Source organism: Ursus americanus, chromosome 14 (assembly GCF_024610735.1).
Source record: "Ursus americanus isolate L20-20 chromosome 14, mUrsAme1.1.p, whole genome shotgun sequence".
Lineage (NCBI taxonomy): Eukaryota > Metazoa > Chordata > Mammalia > Carnivora > Ursidae > Ursus > Ursus americanus.
In genome coordinates this window covers 59,476,423-59,498,614 of record NC_142140.1, presented here as the reverse complement: position 1 = coordinate 59,498,614, position 22,192 = coordinate 59,476,423, and the positions used below count along the sequence as shown (strand labels likewise).

The window sequence follows — 22,192 nt, the reverse complement described above, 5'->3', positions numbered from 1 at the left end:
CACCGACCTTCTGCGGTTCCCGCCATAAATGAGCTGGTAACTGTAAAGCGCTGGGATGCTGCCGTCACTACTGTTACGTGTCTTCTCCACCAGACTGAGCTCCCTGAGCGCCACTTTGCTCAGCACCGAACACCCAGCCCGGGTAGCAGGCAGTCCCTGAAACAGCTGCCGCACACCCCACACCCGAGACGCCCGCTGCGCGCTGCGCGAGAGGCTACTGCTACAGGAGCTCCAAGGACCAGCACAGACGCCGAGAGGACACCCTTGAACAAGGCACACCCTCTGGGGCTCAGTTCAGGCTTCCGGGAAGCACTCCCCCTGCAAACGCGGCGCCAACACCGCCGTCCTGCTCGAGCATCTGGGAGGGTCTCTGTGGATTTCGGCGAAGCCCACTGCGCTGCTGGAAACTCGCGGGACTCGTCTGCGCACGACGTACCGCACGGCTCTCGGAGCACATCTGACAGACGCGAGACTGTGGCCGGGGCTCTGAACGCCGGAAGGCCCGGGGCGGACGAGGTCAAGCAGCGGTCCGGGAAGGCTTCCTTGGCGCTGCCCCGCGCGGCCCAGCGTGCCGAGGGCCCGGCGGCGCGGCTTCCACCGCGGCTAACCTGCGGACGGCTGAGCGGCGTGTTAACCTCGTTACTGACCCACGACGACTGCAGCCACGTTCAGACCCACACACGGCCGAGGGCGAGCCGTTCCAAACCACGGCTGAACCCGCACTCTGCAAACGCGCCTCCGAACTCGGACTCCACTACCGTCGGCACCCATCCTACCCCCTCATTACGGCCCCAAGGGGACCTCAGCGGGCACCGTGCCCAGGCCCAGAGCCGCGGACACCGTCTACACCCGGAGGCGGGAACAGGGCGCAGCGTCGGTGGAGCTGGGCGGTTCCCGGCGGCAGCGCCTTCCTGCCCTCCCCCCCCCCCCCCCCCGCTTCCCCGGGCGTCAGCTCCGTCCCCTTCCTCCATCCACCCACCCACCTACAGGCGTCAGCTCCCCGCTCCCTGCCTGCCCTGGGCTTCCACGCTTCCGCCCCCACGCATCGGCCCCTGCGCCCTCCTGCCCCCCTACGCCTCCCTGCTCCTCTGCCCCCCTCCCCCCGGGCGTCGGCCTCTGCACCTCCCCGCCTCTCTGCCCCCCCGCCCCTCCCCCCCGGCGTCAGCCCCCGCGCCCCCCTGCCCCTCTGCCCCCCCAAGTTCCCCGCCCCTCCGCCCGCGGGGGGCGTGAAGCTCGGGGCCACAGGCCTGGCGGCGTCCGCTTGCTCAGGGTCACGGCTGGCCGACGCCTGGGGATTAAGCTGACAAGAGGCGACGCGACCCCGGAGCCCGGCCCACGCGCTGGTACCTGCTTCCCGGGCTGCGTTTAGCGGCTCCGCCGTGGGCACCGCGGCAGCACGTGGCGCCTCAGGACCATGAAGGTTCTGGAAGGCTCTGGAAGGTTCTCTCGGGCGGGGGGGGGGGGGCAGATGGAGGGGGCGCCTTCTCCAGGCCGCGGCGCGCAGAGGCGGGTTCACAAAGAGAGCGGGGCCGGCCCGGACGGAGGCCGCCCGCTCGGCGCCCCTCGGCTTCGCACCCGCCCCCCTCCCGGCTTCCGTCAATCAACCGCGCGCGCGTCCGCGCAGCGCCTATCAGTCAACCGCGCGCACGCCTGCCCAGGCGGAAGGGGCGGGTCCCGGGGCGGCTACGCGCGCCCCATTGGTCGGCGGCGGGGGTGGGGCTTGGCGGCTCCGCGAAGCTGGCCCCGCCCCCGGCCCCCGGGGGGCGGTGGCGGCGGCGGCGGCGGCAGCGGCGGCGGTGAGCGCGGGCGCGGGAGGCGGCTGGGAAGGCGCGGGTGCCGCCGACGTTGGGCCGCCGTGGCCTCCTAGTCCTCCGCGCCGGGCTCGGGGACGCCGCGCTGCGGAAGCCGGGCGCCCGGTGAGCCCTGCGGGCTGTGTCCCGCGGGTCGGCCTGCGGGGGCTGAGGCGGCCGCGCCGGGCCTGGGGGGAGGGGCGAACCCCGAGAGGAGGGTCCCCGGGGGCTCGAGTCGGCCCCTGCCGCGTGCGCCCCCTTCCCTGCTCGCCGAGGCCCCGCCCTGCCGCGTGCACCCCCCCTTCCCCGGCCTATCCTCGAGCCCGGCCTCGGCCTGCACCCCTCTGCTGCGGTGCCCGTGGGCGGGCGGCCGGGAGGACAGCGGTGCAGCTGTCCCCGTCCTTTGAGGGACACCGCCGCGGCAGGCGCCGTCCTCTGCGCTTGGGGCCGAGTCCCCGCGCGGGGCGGGGCGGGGTGTGAGCGCGGGGCGGAGGCAGGCCTCGGGCGCGGGACGGTCTGTTCGGGAGCCGTTTGCACGTCTGCGGGCGTGAGCGCGGCCGTGTGGTGTGGGCGGCGGGCGTCCGAGGCCGGGCCGGGTCGCAGCGCGGTGCCACCACCGGCCCGGCCGTCCGCAGGCGGCCCCCGAGCCACTGTGCCAATTGTGTTGCAGGGCGCTCCGCGTCAGACCTGCAAGCGCCCCGGCTGTGCCCATTCGCTCCCCCTTGCCACATGAGTCCAAGTCATGACGGACGCCCAGTATGTCCTGTGCAGATGGGAGAAGCGACTGTGGCCTGCCAAGGTGACAGCCTTCGGTCTGTTGTTCCGGGGGCTGCGCAGGACTCTGGGGTGACAAGGAAAACCTCTGTCAGGAGAGACCTGGGAGGTCCTTCTGCGGAGGAACCAAGCCGAGCAGCTGACGCTTGGGTCTGTTGGCACCCGTCCTCGGTCCCCGCCGGATGGGGTTTCTGGTCTGGTGCTTACAAGGTTACGCTTTCCGAAGTGTCTTTTTTTCCACACTTAGGAAAAAAGAAACCCAGATTCAGCTTCAGAAAGGCGTGTGAGGCAGTGTGTAACTCTAGGCACTATCAGGAAGGGAGCCCTGCCCTGGGAAATAACGGGAGTGCTGTGGGGAGACTTTCTAGCAACAGGCCGGGGAGAGTGCCCGACTGCCAGGCCAAGGCCCTGCTCCCTGCCGGTGTCTGCCACTGACCCTGTGTGCCTTGGTTTCCCCCATCTTCGAAGTCACGGGATGGGACAGGATATTGCTGAAGTCCCCAGGTCGTGTGTTTTAAGAATTAGCTGCCGTCTGCATCTACGTGCTACTAGTGTTTGTGTTAACTGTTCCTCAGGTCTTCGTAACAACAGTTTTTTTTTCTTCTTTAATGTAGGTGTTGGCCAGAACTGAGATGTCGACAAAAAATAAAAGAAAGAAGGAATTTTTTCTAAGTGTTCAAATATTGTCCCTAGATGAAAAGTTAAGTGTTGTGGGTTTTTTTTAGTATTACTTTTGTGGGATTTCTGATACTGCATCCCCCCCTCCAAAAGTGAATTCCACTTTTAAGGGTTTAGTAATTTTTCAGTTATTGCAACAGAGTTGTGCTCATAATAATCTTAAGAGGAAAAGACTGGTTGGTGGTTGGTTTGTTTTTTTTAATGTCCCTTTGGAAATCGAAAGATCCATGTGAGGTACTCTGTGTAAGATCAGTGCGGAAATCGGGTGAATATAAATTATACGCAGGGGAAACTCTTGTTGGGGTTCACGTAGGGATGGTTCCTTCCTGCAGATTGGTGTGTCTTTTTCTCAGAAACTTGTGACAGGCCTATCAGTTTTAAAATGTTTGATGTCTCAGCTTGTCCGTCTAATAAGCAGCTACTGTTTAGTATTCAGAAGGCACATACTATGTGGAAGCACATTACTCTTTTGCTCTTGATTATCCGGAGATGGAAGAACATAATATTACCCAGGATGATTAAAACGCCCAGATCACGTATGATCATGGTATTGCTGTGTCTAAGGGAAGAATTCCCAATTCAGAAAGAATAAAACCTCGTCAGCTCCAGTTACAGCTTCCCCAGGTCCCCATCTCTCTTCAGAGCAGCCTCCTAAGCTTGCTTAGTCCCCAGCTCACACTTTCCCTGCGGCTGGGAAGGTAATTGAATACTCCAGTTTAAAAGGAACGTGCATCCTTTTAAACTAAAACACACCTGCTGGGCTGTAAACAGCTTTTAGTGACATTATCATCTACTCTGAAAATCTAACAAAGGAGTTATTTGCGCAGTTGAAAGTAGGATTCGCCTCATAAAAGTCACAATTTGAATTCATTTTTACTCTTAAATCCAGCCAACCTTTTCTGTCTTAAAAGGAAATAAAAAAAACCACATTCACCAGGGTCCTCGCTGCCTCTAACCTCAGGCACGTAAATTCCTAGTTGGCTGTGACTTTTGGTTTAAGTTGAAGGTTGAGAAGAAATAAAATGAATCTAATTCTTTTGTCATCTAAAGAAAAACATGTTTGAAAATGTCTTCCTGGCCTTGGCTGGTAGCAGATAACGGGTGTTTCTGTCCCTGCAGAATTGAGGTGAGAAGCACAGACGTGGAAACCCTGAAGACGGCCCACATCGAACGGATCGCCTCCTCCCTGGGTAAGAGCATGTCTCTAAGTACCAAAGAGCCCGCGTGGGAGAATGGAAAGACCCTGCTCCCCAGGTCACCCTGAGCAGAAGGAGAAGAGGAAAAGGGATCTGTTTTCTTAAACCGTTCCAGACTTTGCTCCAGAACCGATCCTGTTCTTGACTCCCAGTGTGGCCTGCTGTGAGCACTGGAGTCTGCTGGTCACAGCCATGGCCTCCAGTGTGCATTTACCTCCGTGAGGAGGTGGGGGAGATGCTTCCTTCCCCGCCACCCCCTATCCCACAGGAAGACTAAAACTGCTGTCCGTGCTGGGTCATTCTCTGCCCGGGGTTTGAGAGCAGGGCTCGTGTATTTAAATTCCACAGCCAAGCTCTGGGGAGACCAGCATTGCTGTCAGGTGCCCGTGGTCCGCTGGGGCTCTCCTCGCAGACACCCACCCCCTTTGCCTTTCCTCAGCGGGAGGGAGGGCCCGAGCCCCACGGTGCTGGGGCTCACTGTGCGCTCGCCTGCTGGCAGCTCGGCAAACCTAAGCAGAAGTGTTTTCTGCCGCCGCAGAGTGGGGGCACGTACCCCCTGTAGCGAGCGCTCTTAGTCTCGTGGAAAGATTGACCAGAAATCCTTCCAATGGTGTGTATGAAATAGGGTCTGTTTTCCTCTGTCTTTGGGAAAACCGCTTTTGTTCAAAGCGGCATCCCCTGGACCTTAGGCAGCGTCCGCCACCGCCTCTCAGACGCTCATTTTCGTTTGCCTGGGTCGTGTGGGGCTGGGGGTCTGTAGGAGCCGTTACTAGTAACCCGGGAAGGGGTCATGCTCGCTGAGTTGTGATGTCACGTCCATCACCTCGTTCACGTAAATAGTGCCGTATCAGTGGGTCGGGGTGAGTCAAGGCAACAGTGGCAGTGAGGAGGTCAGGCTGAAATCTCCAGGCCCGCGATGCTCTTTTCTGGCTTGGAAACGCCCTCGCACAGAAGTACGGAAAATCCACCAGCCCACAATGGGTCCCTTTCATCCGCTGATTGTCACCCCCACCGCTACCCAAGAACACGTTGCAGAGTTCTTTATGGAGTTGGCAAGGGTTTTTATTGAGCCTGATTGAAGTTGAAACTGTGAGGCTGGGAGGATTTGGGAAGCGTCTGAGTACGTTTTGCTGGTGGTATTTTTTTTGTGATCTGGAGGGATTTATCTTCGTAACCCAGTCAGGCTGGGGTCAGGCAGTTTGTTTGGAAAAGCGGAGCCCCGCAGCCCCGAACAATAGCTGTCATTTGTGGCCTTGTCCCGCTCCGGGAAAGACGGAGCTGAGAAGGGTCAGTCCTCCCTTCAGGTATGACAGCCCGAGTCAGTCGTAGGGGGCCCTGCTCTGACGGCAGTGCCAGACGCCTGGTCATCACCAGGCTTTGTTTCCTTCTCCCCGCAGCCTCCGAGAATGAGGTTCCTGCTGAACCCCTAGAGGAGCTGGCCTACAGACGCTCGCTTCGAGTGGCTCTGGATGTTTTGAACCAGAGAAGCAGTTTGCCTCAAGAAACCTCTTCAGGGGAAGAAAGAACTGCTCTGTCCTCAGGAGAGAGGCCTATGAAACTGGCCTCCTCGCTCTGTGACCCCAGCTCTTCTGGTCTCCGGGAAGACGTGCCGAGCAATTGTGGACCCCCGAGGAGGGAGCGTGTACGCCCGAGGCTGTCGGGCTCACCCCCTTGTAGAAAGGACCCCAAGTGCAAAGTGGACCACAGGAAGGCGCTCGGGAAAAACGAAAGCCCACGAGCCTTGGTGGTTCCTTCAGCCAGAGGTGGTTCTCAGGATGGCAGTGGATCAAGAATGTGCCGCAGAAGGCGGATGGCCCCGAGCAAAAGGGGAAGACATTTAGCACAGGAGCCTAGCTGGTGTCAGAGAGGACCTTCGCTCTCGGAGGGAGACAGTGAAACAGAGAGCAGCCCGGCAGCCCCCAGGTCACCTCCCTGCGTTAGGGAGGAGGGTCTGTGGGCCAAAGGGCGAGACCCGGGTTTGCCTTTGAGTGGCCCCACTGTGCTCCCGACCTCGGGGCGCCCCACCTGCCCAGATGCCCGAGGCCGCCCTGCCAAGCGGCTGTGCCCGGATGGCAGCCAGAGGCCGCCCGCCACGCAGCTGGGGCCGGGGGTGGCACCCAGGCAGGGGCCCGGGGGGGGCATGACTCTGCGCAGTGCTGCCAAACGCAGCCTGCCCGCCCCCCGCGCTTCCACGGAGGAGACCAGGAATCTTCGCTTCCTGCCGGAGGAAGGTGAAGGTCTGTGGCCGAGATTCGCTTGTGCTGGCGGAGGGCGGATCTGGGTTCTCTCGTGGCCAATGCAGCTCAGGCACTCGTGTGTTTTTTAACCTGATCCTGATGAGGTCGTATCAAACTAGAGGCAGAGCAAGGATTGCCGGATTGCTTTCTGTGTTTCCCACCGGCTTGTAATTATGACTAGTCCCAAATCCTTGTGTCTTTGTTCTGAACTGGAGAGGGCGTGGGGCACCGGGCCGAGCCTGGTGGCTGCACTGAGGCCGCGGCCGCACCCCCAGGGCCAGGCTCCGACAGACGTGTAGGAGCGCAGCGCACGCCTCCTGAGCGGGCAGGAATCTCAGAAGTGATTCACTCGCTCACCGGGCTCCCGGCTTTTTCCCGGTTCCTGTGGAGACGCACTTTTGTGCGGCGACAGTCCTGCGCGGTGGCTCCTTTCGTTTGAGCGTGGCCGCGTCCCTCTTTCTTTTGAGCTGCTGATTGAGAGCTGTTAGTTTCTGTGGGCTTCCGTGCCTGCAGACCCACTGTCTACACACGTCCTCCGGTTTCTGCCTTGAGTTTAAACGTCATGTGTTTAGACTCGGTGTCCGGCCCATACGGAGGCGGCAGGAAGGGGCGCGGGCTGTCCCCGTGTCCCCCCCCGGCCGCTTCAGCGCTGGAGAGACCGAGCCCCCAGCCGTCCCCTTGCTCTGCTTACACCGCCGCTTGTGCACTTGCCCCTCGGCCTCTCTCCCCCCACCCTCTTTGTCTCTCGTTTATTTTTCCTGTAAGTGTCCTTTGACGAGAGCGTACCCACTCTGCATCTGGCGACGTGGGAATCTGTAATACGGAATCTGTTATGTTTGCGTCGACGGTCGTGTATCAGGAAGTGGGTTTCTTGGGCTGAGTCTCTGAGACGGTGACAGTGAAATCTGATCCCCCATCACCGGCAGACCGTCAGTCTTCAGGAGAGTCAGTGGAGTTCAGTCCCATTCGTTCCATTCTGGAGGAAGACGAGGACGACGAGGAGCCGCCCAGAATCCTTTTCTATCACGGTAAGTCTGGAGAAGCAGTGAGAGCATGTGCTGCCGCTCGAGGGGAGCCCCTGGGCAGAGGCGGCCGGCGTCCCTGCCGTCTTCGGCTAAACGTCTCTCGCTGCTTTATTTTCTTCCTGCTGGCACACTGCTCCCTGTGCGTGTCATCCTGTCCCCTCCGTGGGACGGAAGGACAGCCAAGTGCAGAGTTGGGAGTTGCCACTGTTGGGGTGTGGCCTGGCGCTGCCTCCAGACGTTGGGGGATGGCAGTTGCAGGTCTGTCCAGAGAGGCAGGGTGTCCGGCCAGAGGCAGTGGGGCCGGGACCCCTCCCACGCGCACGGGCTGTCCGCAGCAGAGCAGACATGCGTAGGTGCACGCCCCCAGTTCTCTTTGTGGAAGGACTGGAAATAAAGACCCAGGATCCTGAACCAACTACCGACAGCAACGTAGTCTGTTTCGTGGAGTCCGTCAGAATGAATTTCGTTTTTAGACTCACCCACTGATTCTTCGTTTTAACGTCGTCTGGGGTTTTATAGCCTTCTCGTTATGAAATAATAACAGATTCATAAGATGTTGTAAAAATAATATGCGGAAGTGGGGGGAACCTCTCCAGGGGCGACACCCGGCGCCTGGGGAGGCCGACGCTGGTGCGGCAGGCAGGGCGTGCCCTTGTGACTCGGCTCCTGTCCGCCGGCCGGCAGCACCTCTCTGTATCTGTGCTACAGGCGTGCGTTGCTCTTTGTGCCCTGATGATAACTCGGACACAGTTTACACTTGCCTGTGGTCTTCTGATAACTCTTTGCAGCCACTGCTCGTTCCTCACCGAGCCCTCCCCCGCCATCAGGTGCCTTGATGGTTCCACGCCTGGGGGCCTGCGACGTGCCTGGCACGTGCCTCTGGGAAAGAACCGTGCAGGCTTCGCTCCCAGGAGTGGGACTTACTCGGCCAGAGAAGGGGCGCCGTGCCTTTGTCTAAAAGGGCACTTTCGCCCACCTGCTGCCGGCGGGGGCCCAGGTCACCACAGCCCCGAGAAACCCCCTGGTTTTTGCTTCCATTTGATTTTGTCTTGTCCCCCCCACTCCGGCAGCCTGACGTCCGTCTGGGTGTTTCCCGTGACCTATTTGTCCTCACGGGGCCCTGACGGTTCTCACCAGATGGATGACAGTCCTTTGCACGCTCACTGCGGGCGTTTTCCTGTCCACAGACCTTGCCTCGCGGCCACGCTGGCCTCCAGGGCACCGCGGGAGCGGGGCTCGTTTTGCCTCCGCTTGGAAAAGCAGCCTCTCGTGTCTGCAAGCTTTCGTTACCTCATTGTTTCAACATTTAAATGATCCGTTTTGGAGTTTGTATTTGGTTGGAAATCCTGTTAAATTTTGTTCAGAGATACGTGGTCACTGGATGATGATTTTGGTTATTCATTATTTTCTTCCTTTGAAGATAAAGCCCGGTTTTTGAGACTGAGGAGCTTTCTAGGAATTTGCTTCTTTTGTTGGAGTTTCTGTGCCACACTCTTTTTAAAAAATGTTTGAGTCTGGAATAATTTGAGATTTATGGAGTAGTGGCCACAGCGGTACAGAGTTGACCCCGACTTGTCCCCGCTCAGCAGCAGCACGCGTCGCCCGCGCTCAGTCGCCAGCCAGCGTTGTCATGAGACTACCTTCCAAACCGGGGGCACGACACACGACCTCTGACCAGTCAGGTTTAAGGGACCGGCAACAATTGCGGTTTCTTCAGTTGGTGCATTTGGTGTGGGATGTGGCTCTGACTTGCTGTTTATTTTTTTGTTTGTCTTTTTAATTCTAGAACCACGCTCGTTTGAAGTAGGAATGCTGGTCTGGCTTAAACACCAGAAATACCCCTTCTGGCCCGCAGTGGTAAGCACCAGCGGCCTCGGGGACACCCCACTGAAGCCCCTGCACTTCTGCTCCCTCGCCCCCCATTTGTGTCTGCTGGGGCCCGGGAGAGCTCTTTACTGGGGGAAACCGACGGCCTTGTAATTCTAAACAGGGTTTCTGGAGACGTTTACTGAGTAAGGGGAGTTGGGTATTTTGGCACAGTTGAGCGTGAGGGTCCTAGGTCCAGTCATGACTGAGCAGGGTCAGGAAAGCCTGCCTAAGACAATGTGTGCAGCTTGCTGATTTCTAATACCGTGCGCCCAGGACTTTCTCCTGTGGGAGCTTTTAAATGGCTCAGATTTCAGGGTGGGGACCGGTTGTGCGTGTGCGGTGGAATTCCTGGCTCTGCTTTCTCCGTGTGCCTGGACGGCGCGGGCTGTCCGTTTACCCTTTAGGCCAAGGCAGCATGCCGGCTCCTCGCCTTCCTTCTCCAGCGTAGACAGCATTCCAACGGTTCAGCTCTAGGGCTTTAGTAGTGAGAAACAGTGACTGTAAATCTGGAAGGGTGTTTGCAGGAGCTGGAGACACTCCTGTTGTCGCCGTGAGGCTGACCTCCCATGGGCAGCATGGCCTCCTTGGAGGGGGCGGACCAGCTGTAGCAGCGGTAGGGTCAACATCTGTGCGGGGTTTGCCGGGCAGAAGGTGGAGCTTGAACAGACGTGCAGATGAAGTGCGGGTGTCCGTGCAGCGTCTCTGCGCCATTGTGGGGGGTCGTGTATCGGGGCTCCTTGGCCTCCCTTCAGTACTCACTTCATGGCAGGCGCTCGTTTCCCCTGTGATTGGCACCCTTTTCCTGGACCTCTCCTCCTCATTTTCACCAGTTCCCTGGGGGCCCTGCTGGGTCTCCAAGGTCACAGGTTCCTGGCGCCAGCTCTGGTGTACGGCTGCGCTGGGGACACGCGGGTGGGGGGTGGGGGGGGTACCCCCGGGCAGGGAGGAGGCTGGTCTGAGTCAGGCATCGCCGCCTCTGCGTCCTCGGCTGGTCCCACCTGCCTGAGCTCACTGCTCATCCCGAGAATGCGAATGAGCCCGTCCTGCTGAGTCCAGAGAGCGGCGCGCGCAAGGGTGGCGGGTAGCAGCAGGCTTGGGTCTTTCTGTGATGAGAGAGGACAGAGCCCCGTGCGGCCTGCTGCTGTTCACCTGTGGGCACCGTGTGGTGCAAGCAGCAGACGGGGTGGCGTCTGAGCCTCTGACCTGGGGGCTTGGCCTTTGTGCCCCCCAGCCAGTAGCATTCCTTATCACACGCCAGCCATGCGCCATCTTGCACGGTGAAAAGAAGTCAGGAAGGTATTTCAAACACATGGCCTCTTCTGGGTTCTTGATGCTTTGTTTTGGATTTGTCAACAGGTCAAGAGCGTCCGGCGAAGAGAGAAGAAAGCCAGTGTGCTCTTTATCGAGGGGCACATGGATCCGAAAGGGAGAGGGTAACCCAGCTGTCCGCTCTCTGCAGACGCTTCCCGGGTGAAGGCCTGCCGGCTCGGGGGCGCCGGGAGTGTGGGGAGGGGGCCGGGGTCCAGGGCTAGGATGGTCTCTCGTGCCCCCTGCGATCCAGCTCCCCGGAAGAGGAGTCCAGACAGAGGCTGTGTTGAAAGGGACTGCTCAGACAGTCCAGTTTCCAAACCTCATTTGCCGACTTTGAAAGGCAGCCCAGTTAGACGCACAGTGGATCCCGCCCGTTCCCCTAAACCGTACTCCAGTTTGTCGTCGGAGGTGCTGTGAGCAGCGACCCTGCCTCCACCTGTTTTGCCGTTTGGTTAGTTGTCCGGTAATCTGCTACCAATCCTTAATCTTGGGATGAAAATGCACCCTCCTGTGCCTGTCTGCTCAAAGGCACTTTGGAAACACGTTTCGGACCCTCTGGCCCCCGGGTGCTGCCTCCATCTCCCATAGGTGGCCAGGAATGTGTGTGTCTCACCACGTCCCCTAGGGCCTGTCTCGGGCTTCCTGGGGCAGCTGCTGCTGGCAGAGGTCCCCACGGTCCCTACTAGTTTCATCAGAGGAGAGGGAACCATCGTCCTGACTTATGAGATGATGTTCCTTCACGTTAACTTTCATTTCTCTGCTTCCAGCATCACAGTGTCTCTCAAAAGATTGAAGCACTTTGATTGCAAAGAGAAGCAGGCCCTCCTGGTAGGTGCATTGTTGTTCATGCCCCTGTAAGGGGCCGCCGTGGCGGCCGGGAGCTGTGCACTCCCGCGTGATGGGGTCTGTCGGGCTCAGCTCCAGCCGTTCCTGGTGGGGAGCACCACGGCCCTGGGAGGTTGCCGGCCATCCCCCCACTGTCCAGGCAAGGGAACAGCCTTTGGCGCAGAGGACGGTTTGCACGGGTGCGAGGCCGGCGTCTCGGTGCAGGCGATGGTTCGGAGGCTGTGCCTGCACGGTGCCGAGGGCACAGCAGGCCTGCAGGTGTGCACGGGGGGGGGGGGGGCACGGGGGGAGGCCTGGGGGGCCTGAGTGCTCGGCTGCAATGGCGCCCCACAGGGGCCTTCCTGGGCTTGCCAGTGGCTGAGCCCCCCAGGTGCCGTGGCTGGCCCTTGATCGTACACTGAGCCCAGTAGCCACGAGGCGCTTGTCCGTTCCACCCACTGTCTGTGCAGCCCTGAGGTGCTGTGTGTGTTACACCAGCTTTCCCAATACATACCCCACCGAGGGGAGGGGTCTTCTAGCCTCCTCCCGCCCCCGTGCAGTTCTTGTCCCAGCCCAGTGAGCGGGTTCCTGGCTCCGCGTCACAGCCTTCCTGTCGGCGTGGACTGCCTGGGACCTCGACGGGGGAGGCGGTCCGGGGAGCCTTCTGCCCACCGGCTGTCTCCCTGAGCAGAGCAGACATGGGCTGCGGTGTGGGCGGGCGTTGGGAAGGTGGGCACCCACGTCAGACCCCAGCCTTCTCTTTCTTCCACGGATGTGTGTGTCCCTGTGAGGTGATTCTGCTTCTGTCTGTTGTGAGTGTGGTCACCACTGCTTCTGAGCGGCAGCCCGTCCTGGGCAGCCAGTCCCTGTCCGGACACCCGTGGGCGGGGCCCGGTTCTGAAAGAGGGCCAGCCATGGCCTCAGGAGCTTCCATGCTCCCTGAAGCACAAGCCCACGAGTGTGGGGAGCTGGTCACCCAACTTTCCAGGCCAGGGGCTGGCCCTGACCCCACGGCCACTCTCGGAAATCTGGATAGCTTTCCCAAAATGGGGGGGAGTCAGAAAGGAGAGCAGGAATCTTGCTTTGAGGTCTGGGTGCCCCAAACACGGACCTGTGTTTTGTGACAAAGGTGGTGTGTGGCCTTACATAATCCAAATGCTGGGACGAGGCCTATTGCCCGTCTTCCTGCTCCCCGAGAAAAGCCAGGCCCACCTGTGAAGTGGGGTGCACGGGGCCACTGAGGGGCTGTTTCGGTGGCAAGAGCTCCGCCCCCTGGAGCCACTGTTCGGACTGACCTGGTCTGTTGATGGTCCGGCCCGGTGTCACAGTCCTGGTTTTGAGCCCCGCCTTCCCGAGCAAGGAGCGGCAGCGCCTGCTGTCCCTATGTCCCACACCCGCCCCGTGCCGCGGCCACAGGAAGAAGGCCAGGCTGAGGTGGCCATAACCCAGGAAGTGGATCTCAGGTAGGGAGCCATCGTCCCAGCTCAGGTGTCCTCACCGGTGCATTGTCCTCAGTTTGCAGGTGAGGACCTTGAGGCCTAGGTGGTGCCCTGACCGGTGGCCGAGTATCCTTCGGTCCTAGGGCAGCACTTCCTCCTGACTGAGCCGACACCATTCTAGGCCAAGCGTACAAAGATATCTCTTAGAAGGATTTGTTTTGCGTGACTTTCAAGTCTTGTTTGGGTAACATCAGCCACACGTTGGGGTGCCCCCAGCTGTCCTGTCCCAGAGCACACCGCTCCCACGTGACCACTTTCTGAGCAGCTGGGCCTTTCCCCATGTGACCTCAGCAGCCCTGCATGGGGGCATCTGCCGGCTCGGTGGCCTAGACGCAGGAGGTGAGGGCACAGGGAGGGTTGGAGGATCCCCTGTGGCCTCTTGCTGACAGCTGCCGTCTGGGTCTTGTTGCAGAACGAAGCCAAGGAGGACTTTGACCAGGCCATCGGCTGGTGCGTCTCCCTGATCACGGACTACAGGGTCCGGCTGGGTACGTGGGCCTGCATGCCCTCAGACAGAGGGACTGGGCTGGGGACAGAGCACAGGCCTGTTTTGCATGGCCGTCCGGCCTGGGCTTGTGGCAGTCTTGTCCCCAACAAGGGCAGGTGGGCAGACTCCCGGGAGAGACGGAGATACTGGGTGTGAACGGAAGGTGGAGTTTGCTTCGAATCAAAGAGTTGGTTTCCATCCACCACAAGTCTGGCCGTTGGGAATCCTTAGACAGTAGCCTTTCTAGGTGTCCCCAGGGGCGTGTGGCACCGTGACGGCAGCGTTGGTGTTGGTGTCCCGTCCGCCTTCTCGGGAAGGGGTCCGGGTGGGGCTGACGCGGGGCAGGCACGCTGACCCTGGTCCCTCAGGGTGGTCCCGGAGCGCCTCTGACGCTGTGACGGGGCTCCTGCCTCCTTTGCAGGCTGCGGCTCTTTTGCTGGCTCTTTCCTGGAATATTACGCCGCCGATATAAGTAAGTGCGCCGGCTCCTCTTCGGAGGAGCAAAGCAACCGTGCTATGTGTCTGAAGCTCGGGAGGCTGTTGTTGGGCGGAGCCTGTGCTGTCCCGAGGCTGACCCTAGATTGCCTGGAACAGGCACGATGCCGGCCACCCCCCTGTCCGCCGGGCACCCGGCCTCTTCTCCAAGATGTGTGAACGGTGGCGCTTTGCACCTGCCTTCCTGGTTGCTCGAGTTTTGGGTGAACTCATAGTCCCACCGTAGCCCTGGGGCTCTGCTCGTGTGGGCCACACTGGTGTCCAGCTGAGCTGGGGAGAGACGTGGGGTCCCACAGAGGAGGAGCCCTTAGGGCTGTGGTGGTTGTGCCCGGGGGCCCGGGGGGCCTCTCCCGCAGAGCCCCCAGACAGCACAGCGAAGGGAGGAGGAGGGAGCCCTCCCACACAGGCTGGCAGTCCCACGGGTGTGTCGTTGGTCTGCAGGTTATCCCGTCCGCAAGTCCATCCAGCAGGATGTCTTGGGGACCAGGTTCCCACAGCTGAGCAAGGGAGACCCCGAGGAGCCTGTGGTGGGGAGCCCCCAGAGGAAGAGGCGTCCCTACAGGAAGGTGCTCCCTGACCGGTCCCGGGCTGCCCGGGACCGGGCCAACCAGAAGCTGGTGGAGTACATCGTGAAAGCGAGGGGCACTGAGGGCCACCTGCGGGCCATCCTGAAGAACAGGAAGCCGTCACGGTGGCTGAAGACGTTTCTGAATTCGGGACAGTACATGACGTGCGTGGAGACGTACCTGGAGGATGAGGAGCAGCTGGACCTGGTGGTGAAGTACTTGCAGGGCGTCTACCAGGAGACAGGCAGCAGGACGCTGGCGCGGATCAACGGCGACAGGATCCGCTTCATCCTCGATGTTCTTCTGCCTGAAGTGAGTTGAGTAGACGGCAGGGCTGCCGTGCACAGTGACGGGTGGGGGGTCTGCAGCCGGGGCCCGGAACCCGGGCCACCAGCCACACGGGGCTGGGGTTTGGTGCGGGGACGTCATTCTCCGGAAGTGTGCCCGGGAGGCCACGGCAGCGTGGAGCCCGGCGCCCGCCTTGGCCTTCCCTGGGTGGTGTGACAGGGCCTTAGTGTATAGACCCCGTGGCCAGTGCGGGGGGACGAGAGCCGCGTGCTTTGTCCCCATGTGCACGTGGACACGTTTCTGGAATCGATGTTGCTTGTGGAAAGGGCTGCTGTAATTCTCCTGGACGGCCAGCCGGGGTTCGGCTGGGCAGAAGCACACACGCGACTCCTTTGGTCATTTTGAAGGTCGGGGCCCTGGTGGGCGTGTGTGGGCACGCGTGGGAGAAGTTACCAAGGTCAAAGATTTTTGCCTTTATAACTGGAAGCTTCAAATACATACGAAAGGAAAACAGCATCAGGAAGCCTGCGTGCCCGGCACCCAGTTGGGGTAGTGACCTCACTCTGTTTGTGTTTCTAGCTCCCTCCCGATTATTATGGGGGGAATCCCCAAAGTTTTTTATGCTTAAGTACAGCAGTGTGTGTCTTTAAGGAAGGGGTGGTTCTGCCCCAGCGACACTGGTCCCCGTGTGGGGACGGCTGTGGTTCTCACGAGGGGGGGGCAGTGCTGCTGCTAACCCCTCAGTACTCGGGACGCCCCCCAAGAGCAGCCTGCCGATGTCAGCAGTGCCCAGGGTGGAGGGGGCGGGGGAGGCCCTGTTCTAGACGTTAAGCTCTGTTTGACTTGTAAGATTTTATTTTGAAGTGATCTCATGCTCAGTGTGGGGCCGGAACTCAGGACCCTGGGACTGAGAGTCGCGAGCTCTCCCAAACGAGCTGGCCACACGCCCCACACAGGCTCCTTCCTCGCTGGCCACACGCCCCACACAGGCTCCTTCCTCGGGGTGGGGCGTCGGCGGTGGGGGGGGGGGCTCAGTGGGTGGAGCATCTGCTTCCGGCTCAGGTCTGGATCTCAGGGTCCTGGGAATTAGCCCCGCATGGGGCTCACTGCTCGGTGGGGAGCCTGCTTCTCCCTCTGCCCGTCATGCGCCCCCCCCCAAATGAATAAAGTCTTTAAAAAAAATAAAAAATCACGTTTTTAGTAACCACAGTTCTGTTTCTTCTGAGGAAAAGAGCAAGGATTTCTCCGCGTCACACGTGCCATGTGCTTGGACGATCGCTGTGCGTTTTTCCTGTTGTTTGAACACTGTGAACTCACGAGTTTTCACACACGGGCTTGTTGGTTTTGGTCCTGCCTCATTTTCTGCTTTTAGTGACATGAACTCTTGTGTCTCATCCCAAAGACCACGTCATGGATGTGACGCAGAAGAGTCCCTGCGAGCAGAGGCCTCACAGATCCCGTGCGTGTCTGTGGGAGCTGCTCCGAAGTTGCACTGGGCCCCACGCGCACCCCTCGAGCTCCACGGGCAGCACGGACCCGCTGCCCGCGGCTGAGCGCCCTCTGCCCTCTTGCAGGCCATCATCTGCGCGATTGCGGCTGTGGACGCCGTGGATTACAAGACAGCCGAGGAGAAGTACCTCAAGGGACCGTCCCTCAGCTACCGGTAGGCTGCTCAGGGCGCTGCCCCCACGCCAGCGGCGGCGTGGCTTGAAGGGCTTGCGTTCGCCGTGCTGGCGGCTGGGGCTCGAGGCCCCTCTTGCCCACACGCTGATCCAGGTGCGGTGGGTGAATGAACCACATACTCCGTTGGCTAGGAGTTGCCAGAGGGACCCTGTGAAGCCAGCGTTTGGCCGCGTTCTCCTTGGGCGTGTCCCCGAGCTGGTCACAGCAGGCAGAGCTGGACCCCGGCCCACGCCGCGGCCCGCAGGCCGTCCACCGGGGCTGCTCCCTGGGCGCGTTTCACGGGCTCCCGTTTACATTTCGAGCTCTCTCCCCTTGCCCCAGTGCCGTGGCCGTTTGAGAAAGCACAGGAAGATTACACGGCAGCGGTCGCCCCGGGCCCTTCCTAGCTGGTCGGAAGAATGCCGTGATGAAGATGCTTCTCTTCCGTCGGTGTGGTTAGCCGCTCTGGGGTTTTTGGCCCCCAGAGCCTCTAATCCCGTCTCTGGGCTTGCTGCCAGGCCTTGCTGGGAACAGGCTGGGCCCACGTGGCAGTGACAGGCTGAAGACTCAACTAGAGTCACAGTCCAGGGTCTCTGTCCAGGGTCGACTGGGCCCAGCGTCACGGATGCTGGACGGCGAAGTTGGCTCCCAGGAGGCCGCGCTCCTTCCCGGGGAGGGTGCTGCCACGTGCCAGGAGGCCAGGAGGTCTCGGTCGGTGGGGAGGCTGCCTGCAAAGCCATCCACAGAAGAGTCCGTCTGGCTCTGTGTGCAGGAGTCAGCGGAACACGAAGGGCCTTTGGCAGCGGGGAGACTTGGTGTTTCTGTCCCTGGATCTGGCCCAGCGCGGTGCCCTCGACGCAAATACAGAATAGGGTTCTTGGGAGAGCAGGGTCGGAGCCAGTGCGTGCCCCCCGTCTAGCCAGGCGCTTTCCTCCTCCACGGCCAAGGGCCTGGCCGTTGTGCCTGTGAGGACGATTGTCCGTCTTCACACTCTGCCGCTGCTCTTGACCTGCCGTGGACATTTCGGGTGCACCACGTAAATGATGTTGGCCGTGCCGACGGTGGCAGAGGCCTCCTTCTCTGGACTCGAGGGACGCGGTCTCTAACCAAGTGCCGGCTGGCCCCGCCCCCACAGCCATCGACCTCCTTCCCCCTCGGCTTGTGGTGACACCTCCAGGGGTGCCCACCAAGCAGCCACGTGCTCACGTGGACTTGCCCACTGTCAGAATCCGTGTTCTTTGTTGCTATCACCAACCCGGGGGGGGGGGTGCCCCAAACACCTGTTAATGTAATTCTTCTTATCAGGGAGTTGTTCAATTAGGATGATTTGATAGTTCACACTCTTTAAAAAGTTGTTTGTTTTAAATTGTGATAAAACGCACAATGTTCCAAAATATAAAATGTTCCATCGTAACCGTCTCTAAATGCACAGCTCCGCAGCATGAAGCACACTCACCCTGTCCTGCAGCCACCCCCACCCTCCGTCTCCAGAACTTTCCATCTCCCCACACGGAGACGCTCTCCCCAGGAAGCACGGACTTGTCTATTTCATATTCTAAGACAAGATGAATTACTAAAATGAGGTTTTCTCCTTTTATTTTCTGAAGGGAAAAAGAAATATTTGATAACCAACTCCTAGAAGAAAGGAGTCAGCGGTGCTGACGCTGGAGGGGCCGCCGCGGCTCTTGTGGCTGGGGCGTGAGCGCGGTCTGCAGGGCCGGGGCCCAGAGTGTGCTCGCTTCTCTTCTGTGGGTGCGCTTTTCCTGGCTTTTTTGGAAGGTATGGTTCCTGAAAGGTTTTTGAAAGAAAAATGTGTTTTATTTTACTGCATATCGTTAGTTGTGACTGTACTGTATCGTTTAATATAAGGTGCACATTTGGGTTTATGTTAAAAAGCACTGTATCCAACATTAAACAGGAGTTTTAAGAAAGAGCCTGATGTGAGTGCATTCCTGCAGAACACGTGTGTGTTTTTTATGGTTCCCTGTTCTGGAGGCAGCCCCGAGGCCGCGGTGCCGCTCTCCTGTTTCCTCGCGTTGCAGTGTCTGCTGTGACTCCCTGTGCTGGGAAACATGTGCGGCGGTACCGCTCCGGCAGCCGCTTTCCACCTCATCCCCGTGTGGGCAGTGCGTCGCAGTGCGAGCCCACCACTGCCTTGCCCCGTCCGTGTGGATCTTCACGTGTGGCTGCATCCAGTCTGGGGCTGAGCACTGTCTCACCGGCTGGCCGGCCTCTCTTCTGCCTGGAGGGCTGGGACCTCCCGCCCACAGAAGCCGTGGGGTCTGCGCAGGGACAGGAGTGTGCTGTGTGGGCTGCTTGTCTAGAAGCAAGGCCTTTGTCTGGAGGTCAGACTCATGTCCCTGCCCAGGCCCAAGAAAGGAGGCAGCTGGTGGGTCACACCGGTGCCCGAGGGTCCCCAGAGCCGGCCCTGGCCTTTGGAGACCTGCTGTGGCCCGTCCTCACACAGTCACAGAAATTCTGTGGCCTGTCAAAGCCATACTCAAATGAACTTTTTATTCTAAGCTGCTGGGACGCTGCACAGTGAGTACACGGTGGGGGGGTTCATCTCGAGACCCGGCCAGGGTAGCACCCCCGCCCTGTGATGGGTTGCTGTGTCTAAGAGGGTCAGCCTCCCCACCCCTCCCCTCCACGGAGGGCCCCTCAGCCCACAGCAGCCACTGCAGCAGGGGCTTAGAGCCTGCTGGGGGGCGGGTGGGCTCGAGCCCTGAGAAGGTGCTATCTGAGCAGGCAGAGGCCGGGGCCACGCGGAGAACCCCAGGTCATCTGTGCAGCTGGAGAGGCCAGGGGAGATGGCACGCTGAGCCGGAGCTCCAGAAGGCTCCTGGTTGGGGGGGGGGGGGAGCCTGCCTCAGGAGGGTGGGGCTGGGGGGGCCTGTCCCCAGGGTCCCTGTGGCCACCGTGCCCCAAGCCGGCAGGGGAGACCACAGAGGGACGATGGCTCCCATCCACCATAGAGCCCAAAGCCGGACCACTTGGTCACTTCCTCCATAGAAAACAGCCCACCATTGTCTCCAAAGTGGGCCTCGCCCCTTCTGGGGGAGCCCGATGGCTGGGTCCACCGCTGGTGGGGCTGGCTGACGTGGCCTAGGTGGGCCACCAATGCTGCATGCACGTGCCCCTGCCTGCACTCATCCTGCCAAGGCAGCCCCTCCACACCCACGTCCCGGGTCTGTACCTTGTTGGGGACCCTGAGGGTGCTCGTTCTAAGGCTGCCGGGCAGGTGTGGGGGGCGCGGAGCCTGGCAGCTGGCAGCCCCATGGGGGCCCCTGGAGAAGCAGACACAGCTGGGCTGCTCCGAGAGACAGACTGCCCCCAGCACCGCACCCCATGCTCCACGGCATGCGTCAACCCAGCCCTGGCCGCTGGCTCCTACTCCCTTCTCGCCCTCAGCGCTGAGGACATCTGGCCAGTTCATTCTCCGATGGCCGTCCTGGGTCTTAAAACCTTAACAAAAATAAGTGAATATAAAAATTAATAAAATCTTTAAAGAAAAAAACCACTAATTCACAGGGCGCCTGGGTGGTTCCGTTGGTGAAGCATCTGCCTTCAGCTCAGGTCATGATCTCAGGGTCCTGGGATTGAGCCCTACATGGGGCTCCCTGCTCAGTGGGAAGCCTGCTTCTCCCTCTGCCGATCCCCCAGATCCCCCAGATCCCCCAGCTTGTGCTCTCGCGCTTGCGCTCTCTCTCTGACAAATAAAATCTTTTTTTTTTTTTAAGATTTTATTTATTTATTTGACAGAGACAGCAAGCGAGAGAGGGAACACAGGCAGGGGGAGTGGGAGAGGAAGAAGCAGGCTCCCAGCGGAGGGGCCTGATGTGGGACTCGATCCTAGAATGCTGGGATCACACCCTGAGCCGAAGGCAGACGATTAACGACTAAGCCACCCAGGCGCCCCAATAAAATCTTTTTTTTTTTTTAAAAAGGGGGAAGAAATGGTAATTCACTAGAGGGTAAGAATCTGAAACCTCAGGGAAGCACACTTTCACAAGAAATAGTGCATCCCTTCCCATCCCCGGTCCCTGATTGACAGCCCCTACCGCCCAGGCTCCCTGCGCCTGGTCCCTCCTCCAGACTCTGCTCCCCTCCCCACTCCCTGCCCATCCCTCTCTCACCCTGCTCACTCCCCCAGCTGGCCTCCTATTGCAGGGCTCTCCCAGGAGACTGGCTCTGACCTCCCTGTCCACCTCACCTCCCCCCTCAGTCAAGCAGCCTTGACCGGCCAGTGGATCCTAGCCGTGTTCTCTCCTGTGACCTAGCAGCTGGAGAAGATGCGCTCTCGTGGTTCCGGTGGGATTGGAAATTCACTGGGCAGGTGGCTGGGTGACTCTCAGGTCTCATGAGGTGCCACTCAGATGTCGCCAGGGCTGAAAGTTCAGCTGGGGCTGGGGGCTTGGTCCCCAGGGTTCCTCGCTCACAGAGCAAGGACATTATGGGAAAGCAGAAAACTCGCACGGAGGTCAGACTTCAGTAAGTTTCTGGAAGTGCAGCAAATGTGTCCTGCAGTGTCAGCTGCTAGCAACAGGGGAACTGGGTGTTGGGGACACAGGAACTCTGCTATGTCACCAGCTCTTGTGACTCCAACGATTCTGAAATGCAAAGTTCATTTAAGTAAGTTACAAAATCCAGCTCCACAGGCTGGCCGGTAGCGGGGAGGAAAGGGGAAGAGGCCTCCCACTTCCCCCCTCCCTCCCCGCCCCGTCGCCCCCTCCCCCAGAGGACAGCTCCCGGGGAGCGAGACCAGGTGGGCTGTGCAGGGATGGGGGGGCTGGTGTGGTCCCGCCAGGAGGCCCGCCTGCCGCTCACCTGCCCTCGCCCGTGTGAGCCTCGGTTTCCCCCAATGTAAAACCCAGCAGGACTGCAACAGTTAGTGGCGGAGGAGCGAGGGGCAAGTGCTCTTGCGAACTCTCCTCGGCCGGTTTTGCTGTTCAGCAACGCTCGTTTTACAATTAGCGCTCGTTCTAACCCTACCGCTTAAAAAGTATTGGGAATTGGGGTGGAGTCCAGGTTTGGGCTGGAGTCATGGTCTTGGGGGTGGAGACAGGGGTTTGAGGGTTCTGTTCTGTCCCCCACGTCGGCCTGGCCAGCAGCCCTGCCCCTCATCTGCACAGTGGGTGACATTCTGCGGAAGGAAAGCAGGGGCTCCAAAATAGCTGCCGAAACCCGGGATCGAACCAGGGACCTTTAGATCTTCAGTCTAACGCTCTCCCAACTGAGCTATTTCGGCGGGACGGCGGGAGCCGCTGTCGCCCGGAGTCCGGCTCGCGCCGCGTCGCCCGCGCGCAGTCGCCGCCCGCACCCGGCTGCCCGGCTGCGCGATCCTCATAGAAGCACAGGGGGCGACAAGCGGCAGCGCCGTCTCTGTGGCGCAATCGGTTAGCGCGTTCGGCTGTTAACCGAAAGGTTGGTGGTTCGAGCCCACCCAGGGACGCTGTTTTGAGCTTTTGTTGCTGAGGTAAGGAGACGACG

At 60.1% G+C, this 22,192-nt stretch overlaps 1 protein-coding gene and 2 non-coding genes across 7 annotated transcripts; 2 read left to right on the top strand and 1 right to left on the bottom strand.

Annotated features, from left to right (window-relative positions):
• Positions 1–1,400: 1,400 nt before the first annotated feature.
• Positions 1,401–18,635, top strand: PWWP3A (PWWP domain containing 3A, DNA repair factor). Of its 5 annotated transcripts, none has more exons than XM_045800209.2 (14): positions 1,401–1,420; positions 2,461–2,589; positions 3,179–3,264; positions 4,362–4,432; positions 5,836–6,675; positions 7,602–7,703; positions 9,487–9,557; positions 10,926–11,002; positions 11,648–11,708; positions 13,617–13,692; positions 14,113–14,163; positions 14,628–15,064; positions 16,615–16,703; positions 18,310–18,635. In XM_045800209.2, the coding sequence occupies exons 2-14, from the start codon at positions 2,533–2,535 to the stop codon at positions 18,362–18,364; spliced, it is 2,073 nt and encodes a 690-aa protein (XP_045656165.2). In that variant the 5' UTR covers positions 1,401–1,420; positions 2,461–2,532; the 3' UTR covers positions 18,365–18,635. The 5 variants fall into 5 exon arrangements, with proteins under 5 accessions (XP_045656165.2, XP_087723575.1, XP_087723576.1 ...); XM_087867449.1 differs by lacking the exon at positions 1,401–1,420 and adding an exon at positions 1,705–1,796; XM_087867450.1 differs by lacking the exon at positions 1,401–1,420 and adding an exon at positions 1,736–1,916 and having other exon boundaries at positions 5,836–6,669.
• A 3,242-nt stretch (positions 18,636–21,877) lies between these two features.
• TRNAF-GAA (transfer RNA phenylalanine (anticodon GAA)) lies at positions 21,878–21,950 on the bottom strand. The gene has a single exon. It is a non-coding gene; the product is annotated as a tRNA-Phe (tRNA).
• Positions 21,951–22,080: 130 nt separating this feature from the next.
• TRNAN-GUU (transfer RNA asparagine (anticodon GUU)) lies at positions 22,081–22,154 on the top strand. The gene has a single exon. It is a non-coding gene; the product is annotated as a tRNA-Asn (tRNA).
• Positions 22,155–22,192: the final 38 nt, after the last annotated feature.